This window comes from Lygodium microphyllum, chromosome 13 (assembly GCF_053477565.2).
Source record: "Lygodium microphyllum isolate KBCC chromosome 13, Lygodium_microphyllum_v1.1.10, whole genome shotgun sequence".
Classification (NCBI taxonomy): Eukaryota; Viridiplantae; Streptophyta; class Polypodiopsida; order Schizaeales; family Lygodiaceae; genus Lygodium; species Lygodium microphyllum.
Genome location: NC_141147.1, coordinates 46,217,424 through 46,232,973, shown reverse-complemented (window position 1 = coordinate 46,232,973; position 15,550 = coordinate 46,217,424). Strand labels below are relative to the sequence as shown.

At 42.9% G+C, this 15,550-nt stretch overlaps 1 protein-coding gene across 4 annotated transcripts in view; it reads left to right on the top strand.

Annotated features, from left to right (window-relative positions):
• Nucleotides 1–6,423: 6,423 nt before the first annotated feature.
• Nucleotides 6,424–15,550, top strand: part of LOC148026584 (glutamate receptor 3.3-like) — a 42,066-nt gene continuing 32,939 nt past the window's right edge. For 2 of the 4 annotated variants that reach the window (XR_015692849.1, XM_087691035.1), the window contains exons 1-2: nucleotides 6,434–7,071; nucleotides 8,034–9,379. Coding sequence is in view for 3 of the 4 variants with exons in the window: in XM_087691035.1 (XP_087547161.1) it covers nucleotides 6,813–7,071; nucleotides 8,034–9,379 (1,605 nt within the window). In the remaining variant the exon portion in view is untranslated. Of the gene's footprint in view, nucleotides 7,072–7,231; nucleotides 7,408–8,033; nucleotides 9,380–15,550 lie in introns of those variants that run through there. The other 2 variants (XM_087691037.1, XM_087691036.1) reach the window with 2 other exon arrangements.

Sequence of the window (15,550 nt, the reverse complement as noted above, 5' to 3'; positions counted from 1 at the left end):
ATAATGTATCCATCTAAACTAGGCAAGTACTTTTTCTTGCATGAGCACAACTCCCATAGCTACATCAGAAGCATCAACAAATACATGGAAGGGTAGGTCCCACATGCAAGAGGCCATAGTATTGGAACCATCATTAGCATTTTCTTGAGCAAAGTGAAAGCTTTCTCTTGGTTTTCCCTCTAAACATACTACATGCCTTTCTTGGTTAAAATAATAAGAGGAGAACACATATGTGATAAATACCTCAAGTATCTACTGTGCCACTTCACCTAGCAGACAAATCTCATGACTTCTTGCACATTTGGGCCTTCTATATTATTGCTATCTTTCTTAGATCTATTGCCATACCTTCGTTAAACACTATATGGCCTAAGAGCACGACCCACTTTGCTACAAAAATGGACTTAAAATGATTCAGGGACATGACAAACTTCTTGCACCTCTCAAAGCAAAGCCTGAGATGCTTTAGATGCTTTAGATGCTCATTCCTCTTGCCAAAGACACAAAAGTCATCTATAAACACTCTCATGAAGGTTTTCAACTATGGGTCGAACATCTTGTGTGCAACTCCTTAGAACTCTAAAGGTCCATTCTTAAGGCCAAAATTCATCATAGTACTGACATAGGCTCCCCATTTAGTGATGAAAGCAGTCTTAGCCATGTCTTCTAGATGCATCCTAATTTGATTATATCCTAAAAATCCATCTAAAAAACTATACATCTCATGTCTTGCTACATCATTAAGCAAAGAGTTAGTAAACTGCATCAAGAAAGGATTTGAATTTTTGATTGCATTCAGCTTCCTATAGTCCACACATACTCTAATCTTCCCATTCTTCTTAGTTACCACAACAATAGGAGATAACCATGTCACTTCATTAACTAGCTTGATGAAACCAACCCTCAACAACTTGTCAATCTCTTCCTTGACCTACTTAGCATAGTTAAGGTTCATCATGTACCTCTTCTGGATTATTGGCTTAGTATCCTTCTTCAATTTGATTATATACTAACATACTACTGGATCAAACCCCTTCGTACTAGTATAGTCCCAGGTGAAGATATCCAAAAACTCCTTACACAACTTAATATGATCTTGCTTGAAGTTCTCCTCCACATGTATGCTAACCTTGATAGGTTTAGGCTCTCCTTCCACATTCAGTTAACTTCCTGCACATCATCCTCCACCATTCTTGTAGACTTGCTCACAGTGTGTTCATATCTTTGCTCAGCCTAAATAATAGCCTTTTTTCCTTTCTCATCCTACATATCTAAGCTATCCATACATTGGTCCTCCTTAGTTTGTTGGTTTTCACATTTCCCTTGCTGCCTAGATTCAAGATAACTGGTTCTAGGGTCTTGAAGCATTGCAAACTCCTCACTTTCTAACCTCTCCTAAAATCCAATCTGCTCTTCTTCCACAAAAAAATGTTCATGATGCTATACTCCTGTGACCGAGTTTGATTAAGAGGTTGAATAGTTTGTTGTTTAGGAAGTGCATTTCTAGTCGTTCTAGGGTTCTCCTAAAACCCTTGAATGATTCTATCAACATATATCTCAAATGCTAGAACTATTGAAGGGTCTGCCTGAAGAAATAGTTCCTCCTCATCATCTTCCACTTCTTCAACAAGATTGATTGTCTGAGCTACCATAGGTCTGGAAGTATTCCTTGGGATTACTTTATTAATAGTAGATAATCTAATCTCTTTGGGTCCTCTAGGGATGCCACATAATCAGGCCCCCAGTCCTACCTCAACTTGGCAAGTTTGAACCATGGTCTTCCTAGGAGCATGTGATAAGAATCTCAAACTTCTAACATTATGAATATGACAAAACTTACCTTGAACTTTAGACAGAATTTCAAGCCATCCATCCACCTTTATTTGCTGATTCTTGAGGATACCTAATGGTTGTAGCCTCCTTTGGCCTACCATCTTCACTTGGAATGGGGATGGTAGCAATTCTCCTTGCTTGTTGGCTAAGTATGTCTCGTCAAGAACTATATTCCCTCCAAAACCACCATCAAGAAGGACATCATCGAGACATCATCATGCTTCTTCCTACATATTCAACTTGGATAGTGGGAACCTGATAGTCCACAACTTCCTTTTGTGTGGCTATTACTGCTTGACATTCAAGAACTGCCTAATCCTGAAATGATTTGCCTTCAAGAACCTCATGTTGCTTTTGTTGAATTTTCAATGAGTCATCAAAGCTCGTGAACTCGTACGACATCTTTGATATCCTGCAATCACCCAAAAAGTTGTGTCTTTTAAAGGAAGGTTATTACTTGCCACCAGAAGGGGTTGCCCACATTAGGGGGTTGTTGCCTATGCTAGAGAGTTGCCACTTGTACCAAGAAGCTGCTACAATTAAAAACACAAATTTGTGTTTGCAATGAAATGCAGAAAGCTAGAGTTGCCTGATGAGTGGACACGGTCACTTGGTCCTAGATGATGTCGCCTGGTCTTCAAAAGGGTCGAGTGGGCTCTAGACCACTTGTACAGGTTGTAAACACAATAAATGTAGGCTAAAAACCTATGTTTGGAAGAATACTTCACTAACTAAAGAATAATGTTGATACATTGATGATGGACTGATCAGTCCCTACACGTAACCCAAAGCGCCAGTGAGGGCACCAAATCAGGTTGATGATGGTGGTAGTAACAAGCATAGAGAGTCGGAGTGTACACCTACAAATGGAAGATTAAAGACTAAAGAGTGTGTGTGTCTCCCAAGTGAGGGGATTGGCTATAAATAGCCATAAATGCCCAAATTAGACAGACCTACACCAGATAGTGCCAAAAAAGTCGGTTGACCTAAGAAAAATGCCCAAAAATAGGGGTGACCCTAGAAAAAACCTAGATGATAATGACATGTCCGACAGGTGTAGGCAAATTGTGGAAAGTAGAAACTGGCCTAATAATGCACACATGAAGCCAACAAATAATGAAACCACACCTAAATTGCCAAAGCTCCTATGTCTCTATCAAACTTTGACAGGAGCTCACAACCAGGAGATGACAAATTGAAAATATTAACATAGACAGGCTAATAGAACCATCCTAAAACCATAGTCCTACATCCAGGGTTCAAGATTCTTCTACAACAAGAACAAGAGCTCAGTTTATCATTGAATAAGAGCTTAGTTTATCCTCTCAGGATCCTACCCAAAGAACGATACTTGTAGAAGCATCCTCCACAGCCACTACATCTTGTGTAAATACCACACAAGTACCAAGCCGTATAACACCATGAATAGACAATAGATTAAAATCTAAATCTAATACATAGAGAACTTTGACCAAAGAAGAATGCTAGTATGGCAATAAAGGAATAGTTTCCACTTCTTGAATGGGAATGGTAGAGTTGTCACCAATGGTGAATATGCCCCCCTCTGGCAGTCAAATCTTGAAGCAAATCTTGTCTACAGGTCATGTGAGAAGAGGCCCCACTATCAATGAGCCAAGGCTTTTCTTGAGCAAAAGAAGCAAGAGTTGTATTCTTCTCAACAAATACTGCACAATGACAGTCTCACAGGATGCCTTCATATCCTTCAAATCCTTCTCCTTTGGCTTCAAATGGGGGTACTTTTGCCAACACTTCTCTTCAAGATGAGTGCCCTTCCCACAATGTGGGCACTTGGGCTTCTTCTTCTTCTCATCCTTCTTGTCCTTCTGCCTTTTGTCCTTAGCTTGTTGTGCCTTGGCCCTTCTTTTTCTTCCCTCCACCTGTACCTACAATAAATGCATTGGTGGAGCTAGAAGCACTAGCCCCAATCTCTGTGAGTTGCTTGTCATGCTCTAAGACAAGTGGTGAAAGATCCTCCCATAAGAGTGTCTAGCAGGTCATTGATGTGATAAGGTTGGTGTAAAAGATATCAAATCGAGGAGATGGCAACGAAGTCAAAAGGATCATAGCCATGTCTTCAGAGGATATCATTTGACCAAGAGATGCAAGCTCACCTCTCATGTCCTTCATCTTTATGACATGCTCCTTCACAGAGGATGAATCATCAAGATTGAGTATTCACAACTTTTTCTCAAGGGAAATCTTGTGGCTTATGTTGATACAAAGACACAAGCTTCTTTCGCACTTTTGCCGTAGTCTCCAACCTGCGAACATGCACAAGGAAAAAATCTTACAAACTCATAAAGGGGAAGGATCAAACTTGAGAGTTGAGTTGATCTCACAAAGTTGCTCGATCCATAGAAGTTCCATCTACTGGATCCTCCTTAGGACAGGGTATGGAATTTGAAACAAGAGCCCAAAAGATCGAAGGTGTTGAGTGTGCACTCCATCTTATATGATGACCACAACGAATAGTGCGAACCATCAAGTTTGTCTTCTTGGGTAATGAAGGTAAGACATGCATATGCATTGAGGGTATCAAGGATGACATCTTCACTTCAAATGGAGCCTTCTATGATAGATTAATAGAGGGGGGATGGGTGTGAATAGGGGACTCCTCTCACTGATTATCATTGTGATAATCACATCTTCACTCAAAAGAGTGTCTAAAAAGAAGTTCCTCCTCTGAGTCATCAAAGCTCGTGAACTGGTACAACATCTTCGATATCCTGCAATCACCCAAAAAGTTGTGTTTTTTAAAGGAAGGTTATTGCTCGCCACCAGAAGGGGTTGCCTACACTAGGGGGTTGTTACCTATGCCAGAGAGCTGCCACTTGTACCAAGAAACTGCTACAGTTAAAAACAAGTTGCCTGATGAGTAGACACGGTCGCTTGGTCCTAGATGATATCGCTTGGTCTCTGGAAGGTCGAGTGGGCTCTAGACCACTTGTACAGGTTGTAAACACAATAAATGTACGCTAAAAATCTATGTTTGGAAGAATACTTCACCAATTAAAGAATAATGTTGATACATTGATGATGGACTGATCAGTCCCTGCACACAGCCCAAAGCACCAGTGAGGGCACCAAATCAGGTTGATGATGGTGGTAGTACAAAGCATAGAGAGTTGGAGTGTACACCTACAAATGGAAGATTGAAGACTAAAGAGAGTGTGTGTCTCCCAAGTGAGGGGATTGGCTATAAATAGCCATAAATGCCCAAATTAGGCAGACTTGCACCAGATAGTGCCAAAAAAGTTGGTCGACCAAAGAAAAAGGCAAAAAATAGGGGTGACCCTAGAAAAAACCTAGATGATAATGACAATGTCCGACAGGTGTAGGCAAATTGTGGAAAGTAGAAACTAGCCTAATAATGCACACATGAAGCCAACAAATAAAGAAACCGCACCTAAATGGTCAGAGCTCCTATGTCTCTATCAAACTCTGACAGGAGCTCACAACTAGGAGATGACATATTGACAATATTAACATAGGCATGCTAATAGAACCATCCCAAAACCATAGTCCTACGTCCAGGGTTCAAGATTCTTCTACGAGAGGAACAAGAGCTCAGTTTATCTTAGATGTTGAGAGAGCTACATATTCATGGTAGACTTCTAGAAGACTAACCATCAGTTGGTTATTAACAAACACAATGTCCACGTTGTTGCATGCAAAAACTTGTGTTGCCCCCTACGGTCCATTAGGGAGTGGAAGTCCCCTAATCACCCCATCTTGGACTCTCTTGTCAATTTTCCTAAGTGGAGGATTCGTAATGAGAGCAAGGAGGGGTGCCCAGAGGGGTGCCAAATGGGCACCCCTGGCTAATCGATCTCTTGAATGAAAAAGGAGCAAAGACTAGTCCATTTAGATTGACAAAAGTTGAGGTATTTTAAAATAAGGTTGGGTTTAGATGAGTGGCAACAAATATATATCAAAGGGGCACACTTTTGACATGGCATGCCCCAATTGGTTGAGATCTCCCTCCTCTTTCCCCTTCGGATCCACCCTCTTTTTGTAGCCCCGGCCCCCCCATCCTCCCCCCTTTTCGAAAGAGCCATGGTATTAAGAAGAAAGCTCTCTTATCTTCTTATAGCATACTTTGCCTTTAGCTTCATAGTTCACACAAAGGAGACAGAAGGCTAGTCATGATTTTCATTGCGATCGCACCCAGCCTTGACCAAACTAGTTGCCGTCGCACCGAGCCTAAAGCTTCGACCAAACTATTTGCATTGCCACCTCTGATCCATTAGGGAGTGGAAGCCCCCAAATCACTCCATCTTGGACCCCTCTTGTCAATTTTCCTAAGCAGAGGGTGTGCAGTGATTTGAGAAGATGTTTTGACATACAAATCTAAAAGGAAAATAGCCATCAAATTTGGGCACGAGTTGGTCGGTTGTGAACTTGTGAAGGCCCAAGGCTGGGTTGACCGTTGACCCTGGTCTGTTGTCACCAGAACGCAAGCCCCGGAAAGTAGTACGTACAATCATCAACCAATTTTACTGGTGGTCGGGCCAGGATTGTCGTGACTCGTCACGTCTCTCAGCCCTACAGTCCCGACTCCCGACTCCCGAGCGGACCCGATACTGAAACTACTGCCCTGAACTACCCTGCCTACGGAAAGAAGGGTGTCCTGTCTTTGTGGGTTCGGGCTCCTTGCTGCTAGACAGAGAAAGGCGGGCCTTGCATAATGCCTCGTGCGCAGCCACCCCATGAGCCTTACCTTCCGAACTCCATAAGGGAATGGTACAAACCCATTCCCGGCCCACTTCCCAGAACTGCTCTGCTTTATTGGCAGCCTCTTCTCAGTAGCCACACCCTTGCTCGAGCCTCTGACGACCAGTTTCCGAGTTTAACCTGGCAAGGAGGCTGAATCAGAAACACGCAGGGGCTAAATTTTGGCCCAAGCTGGGATTTTTTCAGCTCAATCTTAGCTGGTCTCCTCCATTGTTCCATTCATCATGGACTGCAGGAGCCTGTGCTGGTGCCTTTCGCTCTGCGCCGTCGTTCTCTGCCTCTGTCAAACGAATGCCATTGCTCCTCCGGAAATAAAGATTGGCGGCTTAATTGCTGAAAACACAATCATTGGGAGGATTGCAAAGTCTGCAGTAGAGCTTGCGGTCTCCGAAATCAACAAGGACAGTAGCTTGCTGAACCGATCAAAGATCGTCCTTCATATCCTGGACTCCAATTGCAGTGCCTTTTTAGGCGCTGCGGCCGGTAGGTGTACAAAGTTTTCTTTGTGAAGTCAGTTTATAAGTTCATGTGTATATGGAAAACTGACGTACAGATTTGTCTCAGCCTAATGGTTAAAACATGAGCTTCATAGCCACGAGGTGTGGGTCCGAATTTCCTCAGCACTATTGGTAGGGATGCCCATGTTTGAGAAGTGCTTTTTGGGGTGTACATGGCTCATGGCTCCTACCTCTTCAAGAACAACTTCTCTTTCAGTTGCTCCACTTCCTTGCCAGACTGCATGCACATCAGGCGATTTTAAGACTCCTGCATCAGCTTTTATCCAAAATGGCTCTCCCCAAGGATGGAGTGTTGGTGTGTGTGAGTGTCTTAGCTTTACATCCGATACCTGTGTAGCTTTGTACAGTCTTCTGATAGAACACATCTGAGGCTACTTTATTTCTCATCTTGATCATTTAAGATTGAGAAAATCGCTCTACCACATAGCAAGCGAATCAAAGATGTGCAATCATGCTATGTCAAGCTCAGTGCATCAGTCTAAGATAAAAGATGAATGCATGCAGCACAACTTATGGTGTAAGAGAGTAATACACTGCTTAGGGCATTGAAAGATGAAAAAAAGGATGTTCTAGCTAAACATCTGAGAATTTTGTAGTGTCGATAGTCTTCTGATAGAACAGTCTCTTCATCTTAATGATTGGGGAAGTTTCACCATATTGCCACACAGCAAGATAAGGCTATAGAGGGAATGATGTGCAATCATGCAGTGCTATAAGATCCATGAGTGCAGCACCAGCTATGGATAGACTGTGTACTTGTGTGACTGTATGTGTTCCGCTTTTCTGTTGCTTCATTAAACCATCTAGTCAGATTGCATCCAGTTTTCACATTGTTTCATAAATCAGTTCTGTTATTACTTCAGATGCAGGTATGATTTAGTAGGTTCCTTGTGGAAGATGAGCATATCATTCTTTATGTGTTTGCAGCAATGGAACTTCTGCAAAAAGAGGTGGTAGCAGTTGTTGGCCCACAATCCACAGCAGTTTCGCATTTTGTTGCACATATAGGTGGTTCCACACAAATCCCTCTGCTGTCATTTGCTGCAACAGATCCAGCTCTTTCAGAGTTTCAGTATCCATACTTTTTCCGTATAGCTCATACAGATTCTGTACAAATGGAAGCAATAGCAGCATTCATTGGAAATTATGGCTGGAGGGAGGTGGTTGCTTTGTACATAGATGATGACTTTGGAACAAATGGAGCTGCAGCTTTGAGTGATGCACTTGGGCCTGTAGGAGCTAGGCTAGTGCAAAAGGAAGCTTTGCCTCCAGATATCAACAGGACAGGTATCGGTAGCATTCTCACAGAGTTGGCTGCTATGCAGACACGGGTTTTTGTCGTTCATATGCCACAGTATCTTGGATTCATGCTCCTTTCTGAGGCCAAATATCTTGGTATGATGACTGCTGGCTATGTGTGGATTATAACGGACTCAATGGCTGACACCTTGGGTTCTACAGAGCTTGATACTGATGCTCTCAACACTTTAGAGGGTGTTGTTGGGACAAGGGCCTATTATTCTGAGTCACCTGAATTCCTATCATTTCTTTCCAAGTGGAAGAATTGGAGCAACAATTCCAATGGTTCCCATATATATGGTCTGTATGCTTATGATGCAACTTGGATGATTGCTCATGCCTTAAATAGCTTTCTTAATGATGGTTTCAACTTCACTTTCAAAGATTTTGCCATCTCAAGGACAGAGTCAGGGGGTACTTCAGAGCTTGGAAGGCTGAAAATTCTAAGTGAAGGGCCACTGCTACACACAAAAATCCTGCAAACAAAGTTTTCTGGAACTTCAGGTCTTATACAAGTGGGTGTGAAAGGTGACCTTGTACGGTCTGAATTTGAGATTGTTAATGTGGTAGGACGGAAATTAAACGTGATTGGCCATTGGAACAATGTAACACAGTTGTCTGTCTCCTCTTCTGGTCACAGTAGAAATGCAAGTTTGGACATCCTTTTATCCACATCTTCTCAAAATGGGACATTTAACATCATCTGGCCTGGAAATACTGTTGCAACTCCTCGTGGTTGGGTGCTTCCAAAGAATGGTAGGCCTTTGAATATAGCTGTTCCCAACAAGTCAGGGTTTAAGCAGTTTGTGAGCTGGTCTGGTAACTACAGCAATGCAACTTCAGTCCATGGCTTCTGCATTGATGTTTTTGAACAGGCTCTGAGTTATCTGCCATATAGTGTCCCTTACAATTTTGTGGTGTTCGGAAACAGTACACCTGTTTATGATGACATGATCAATGGATTAGCTGAGAAGGTATGCAAAACTGCAAATTCTTGACTGTTTATTACCTTTATCATTGTACACGTATTAATACTTTAGGGAACCTTGCATAGTTTCATAAGATGTGCTAGATTCATGAGAGCTAAGCCAGGTTTACTTAGGAAGCTCAAGGTGATCCAAGTGAGGGCTTTGACATCTTGATTGCAGGGGAGGGTGGAAAGTAAGACATGCAAGTCAATAGAGGTTGTGACAAATGCTCGCTCAGTATAATATGAGTTGTGTCATAGCTTACATGAATTAAAATGAAGCTTCAAAGTAGAATCATGTTGCTTTCAGTTGCTTTAAGGAAGTTTTGAAGTTGTGCTGAAATGAAAGAGACTTGGGGTAGTGGTATTTGTTTTTGCAGCATGTCATTCCCAAGGCCACTGCTATAAGTATGCCTCAATAACCTGCACAAGACTCATCACCCCACAAGACACAAGAAGGGTGCAGAAAGAATAAACCAACTGACTTGGTTTACTGCACAAAGGGGAAACTACTGCTACAAGAATGTGATCATGTTGCCAGGGCTGAGGCTACCATCATACACAAGAGTATGTGGATGAACTATGTTATCAGGCTATTGACACACCTGCAGTAAAAGAGTACAAGTCAATACCACTATACCTTGTCCAATTTGAGTGCATCTGCGGTTTTCTGGCTTTTGCTGCTGCCATTTGAGTGGATCTAGTGCCCAACATCTGATGCATATTCCCTTTGTTGAGCCACTAATATTAGGATTTGCACTGATCATTAACTATAGTGCAGTAATCTGAATTAGTTCTCCTTATAACATCCCCAAAAAGTAATTAATGCTGATTACAAAAAATAAATGGCTTTATTTTTGGACAGTAGGACAACTGCACCAAAATCCTCTATAGATAGAGTCAATTGTTTGTGCATCCCTTTATCCAAGATTATTCACACTCAACCCTTAGCCATCAGCCCTCTGCCCACACACTGCTGCCCACTCCTCATCTGGAGCTGCATCCCTTCCATCTCAGCATGCTGCCCATCTGGAGGACAAAGCCATCGGTGGAGGATCATTGTCAGCCTGCTGCCATGATCAGCATACTTTGCGTTTTGGAGCCTATCTTCTGCACATGACCTGTACCAGCCTGTTAACATCATTGGTGACCTAGGTGATGTGCTAGCGACCTGATCTGGAGCACTCCTAGCCTGGGTTTTGCTGCCCACATTGTCGTCTAGCAGCTGACCTCATCAGAGCATCATTCCTGCCTGCATTTTGCTGTACAGCAGGCCACTCTGCTGTCGTTTTCATCTTAGCAGCCCATACGAGCTGCTGATGTCATCGGGTTCATCATACACCTTTGTTTTACTGCTGGTCTCTGCATTACAACTGCCATCTTCATCAGGATTGCCAGAGACTGTGGAGGACTGCACATTGCTCCCTCTAGTGCATATACATCTTCATCTCAGCCTGGTGTACTGCTGCCACTCTGTATATCATGAATGTGGGTTACTTTTGAACATGTCGATAGAAGTATTCTAGCTCAGTGCGCTGACAGTGATCCACAAGAAGTGAAGGATCCTGTTATTGGGTTAGGACTTGCATGATAGGTAATTTGATATCATAATTACACTCAATCATTCCTAAACAGCACACTAAAAAGGAAAATCTCCAAACAGTAGAGATACTAGACACTCTGGCAAAAATGGCCCACTTGGTCGCAGGAAGAAATATCGTTGCCTCTCTACTATGAGGTGTTAGGGTCACAGACCTAGAATGGTCCCTTCCAGCCTTGCATGGCATGTTCTCCCAACGTGTGCCAAGTGGCAAACTAGCCCATGCATAGACCATAAAGAAGAGCTTGAGACAACATCAAAGGATCCGAAGATGGAGTGGTCTGAACCATCATGAATCAACACATGACGCATAGTGTAATAAAAAACAAACCAAGCAAACAATGATAGCCGTAGGTAACTCTTTAGAAGAGCATTGGCTCTTATATCATGTGGAGACACTTTATAGTTTGCAAAAGAAAACACCGAGTGTATGATCACGATTGAAACGTAGAGAACTCAAACACAAATGCAAAACTCAAAATGCAAGATGCAAAACGCAAAAACACAAATGGAGAAGAAAGAAAACTTTGAACTTTGAAGTAAATGAATGAATGATGTAAATGAAGGAAAGATTCTAGAAGATGTCGATGGGTGTCCAACAGCTGGTTGCTCTTGCACGAATGGGCTGAGGGAGGTGTTAATGTGTGCTGCCCACTAGAGATGGATCCCGAGTGCTCTAACCACCAGTCAGAGTAGAGGCTGATGAAGGAAAGTATTGAAAACGCAAAATGAGATGCTGTAGATGATTATTATGTCAGCAAGCTGCGACAAAACATAGCCTATAGGAGTCACTAGGCCGGAGGGTTGTTGAGAAATGTGCAATCACACTCTCTTTGTAGCCTCTTTGTAATGAACAACAAGGCAAAGGAACATACTGTAAATAAGCCTTAGACTACGACATTGCATGCATGGCTTATTAAAACCATTGGTAGTTGAATACCATGGTCCCCTTCCACCTTTTTCCACCTACCAATACCACCTACTGTAAGCCTATAAAAGGCATTTATCCCCACTCCATTTCACTTGAACATTCTCATTTAGTTGTACTTACATTATGCTTGAGTAATATCAATTGTTTTCTTTTGGCATTACTTATGGTGCATTATGATTGTCTTCTTGCTCATCAGTGATCCACTAGCATGTTCCTGATCATCTTTTACACGGTATCAGAGCTGGTCTCAATGCTAATTAGTCATTAGGGTCATTAGTTAAGTCAATTAGGTCATCACTGTTAGAGATTGTCATTCCCTGGACAGCTAGGAGAGTTTCCAGATCAGAGCAGGACAGTGCAGCAGGCTGGACACATCAACAGCCACGTCAGTAGGACACATCAGCAGCCAACGTAGATGCCACGTGGGAGTCTGCAGTCGGCCAAGCTGAGCAGTCGGATACAGTTTTTATGCAGTCGGCTGCATTAAATGCAGCTGACCTGATGCTGGCCATTTTCTTGTTATTTTCTTCTGCTATTTATAGCAGTCCTTTCCAGCACTTGTCTATCACTTGTATCTGACACAGAGAGCTTGCTGGTGATAGACAGCACTCGGGCTGATGGAGATCGAGGTCCTCAAGGCAGAGACATATGCAGATATTCTCTCTGCACCCGTGTGCATCCCTATACAGCATTCTTCATTGCAGATTTTCTGTGTTTCATTGTCTCTTTCTCTCTTCTCTCTGTGTTCACTCTCTCTGAGTCTTGGTCCCATGCTTCCGCATCGTTGCACTCTGACATGGTATCAGAGCGGTGAAGTTAGACTGACTAAGTGAAGAACCTATCTAAAGAGGAGATTTCAGCGCGACACAAGGCTGCGTTTCCAGCATCAAGGGTGAGCGGGAGGGCTGCGCATCGGAACAAGGCTGAAGCGAGCATGGGCATGCGGGAAAGGAGTCCAGTTGGTGAATTTGCTGCAGGTTGCTACTGTTTGAAGAGGAGGAAGGCTGCGTTTTTGGCCTTCCATTGCAAATTTTACTTTTTCATCACCTCCGGCAACTGAAGAAGGCTCAGGAAGCGGAGGAAAGAGCCCTAGCAGGTTGCGTCTTCACAGTTAGAGGGGGCTGCTTTTGCGTTTGTGCAGGCATTGCAAAGAATGGGTTACTTAGAACCAATATGTTTGTTCCTAGCTTGTCAATATTGTCTAGCCCAATTGGTTTGGAATCTAGCTTACAAATTCTTTATTTCTAATATTGAAGTCTCAACTAGACTTGATAATCTTGAGGGTTATTAATCTAAAGAAAGTACCTCCCAAGGTACAAATTGTTAGGTCTAATAATCTTTTTAATTGGTTTGAATATTACTTTAAACTTCTAGAAACCTTATAAAACATTCAATAATGAAATTTATGTTGTGTATTCTATTGTTTTGAGTTTTATTATCATTCTTCACTCTTCTTGTCCATCTTTTGTGTTTTTGAGTTTCTTTGTTGTATTTGCTATATTTTGCGTTCCTCCCTGCAAACCCTACCATTTCATTGCATGGTATCAAAGCAGAGGTGGTCAAAGAGGTAAAGATTCTCTTCACCAGTGAAGATAGAAGGTTGTAGGATTGGCAACACTCAGATTCCAGAAACTTTGTTTTCTGCTGTACCATTTGAGGGACACCATTATCTTCTCCCTCCTACCCAGCCAACTTGCAAAGAAAAGCAGTGTGAAGATAGAGGAGGTAAATGTAGTCACTCATGAGAATGACAACGGTGATGTACTTCTTGCTTCTTCTTTGAGTGCACATGCATTGATTGCAGATTCTGATGATGATATGCACACTTGGATGCTTGATTTAGGTGTGTCTTTTCATGTCACACCACATCATGAGTGGTTTTCCGACTACAATGGTGGTGCACGTGGTATTGTCCACTTGGGGGATAACTATGCATGTAAAATTGCAGGTATGGACAGTGTGAAATTGGAATTTCAGCATGGCTCTGTGTTTGTTTTGCATAATGTAAGACATGTACCTCAGCTCAAGAAGAGCTTGATAAGCACAAGGCAGCTAGACGACGAAGGCTATCATACCACCTTTGGGGATAGCAAATGGAAAATTTGTAAGGATTCGCGCATTGTTGCCAAGGGCTCTAAAAGGATACTTTGTATCCTTTGTATGTATCTAGCGTGCCTAACAATATAGTCGCCATAACCGAGCAGCCAAGCGTTTCTTTGTGGCATAGCCAGTTGGGACACATGATTCAAATTGGAATGAAAGTGCTTTCTCGTTTGGGTTATTTACCGTATTTGAGGTATGCTGATTTGAATAATGTGATCATTGTATTTATGGTAAGCATGCTTAAACGTCACATAAAAAATCTCTTTCTCTAAAGTCTTCACCCTTAGAGTTGGTACATTCAGATGTATGTGAGATGCCAGGGTTATCTTTAGGGGAAAAGAAGTATTTCATTACTTTTGTTGATGATGCTACATGCAAAGTATGGATTTATCCAATCCGTCGTAAAGACGAGGCCTTGGATAAATTAAAAAAAATTCCTGGCACTTGTTGGAAATCAGACCAGCAAGACATTAAAGTGTTTTTTCTTTGACAATGGTAGGAAATTATTGGGTTTTACTCACGCCTATGCTCACAGAGGAATGTCGGTGATTAGTATGACACTGGGGGCACTTTTTACTCTCGGTACGAGAGGTTTCCTTTCTCTCCAAAACCCCCCTCATTCCTCCCCTCCCCCCCCCCCCCCCCCCCCCCCCCCCCCCCCCCTTATTCTCTTCTTTTGTATGTGCTTATGTTACACACTTACGGGCACTTATCATGTTTGGGTGTGAACACCCCCTACAACCCTAAGGTTGAAGGGTTTTACTTTGTACTTTGAGCTTACACTCTTTCAGTCTATTGCATTAAGTGTCGTGCTTCACTTTCCACACTGTCTACTGCATTCTCAGCTGAGCTTCGATCCTATCAGCCTCTCACATTTGGTATCAGAGCTCTAGCTTCTCAGCACTTAGTCCAACAAACAACTCTATCTTCAGACCTGAAGGGCTGCCAAATAGCGCCCGATTGCCTCCAGTCCAATGCCGCCCCCAACATCGCCTCTAGTCTCTGCGCAGTCCTCTGGTGCTACACCTTCTTGCTTTGTCTCTTGCAGTCACCACCCTGCTATGTGCCGCCCTTGTGGCCCTGCTCCTAGTGTTTGCTGCCTTCAGCCCCTCCTACGCCCGTATGGACTCTGCCGCCTGGACCTCAGGCGCTTGCCGCCTCTTGCCTTGCCACCGTCTAGACTTTGCCGCCTGACGCCTACTACCCGTCTGCCGCCTGGAATGCGACACTTGACGCCTGGACTAAGACGCCCCCTACCCTGCAGTGCGCCATCTAGTGGTACTCTTCTTGCCAGTGCCACCAATACCACTGCAGCCTTGCCAGCACCTTTGGCCTGTCACACAAGCTAGTATGTCATTTAAATTTAAGGTAAAATGACATTTTTAATTAATTTTTTATTTCAAATCTTACTCGTAGGAAAAGGATTGTGCCTGGGCAGCATATCTTTGCATTTGCAAGTGTCTGGGACACATTTCGCGCAGAGATTTTGTGAAATTTTGGGGCTTTTGTGCTTTGTGAAGACATTGCCAAATGTACTGCAGTCT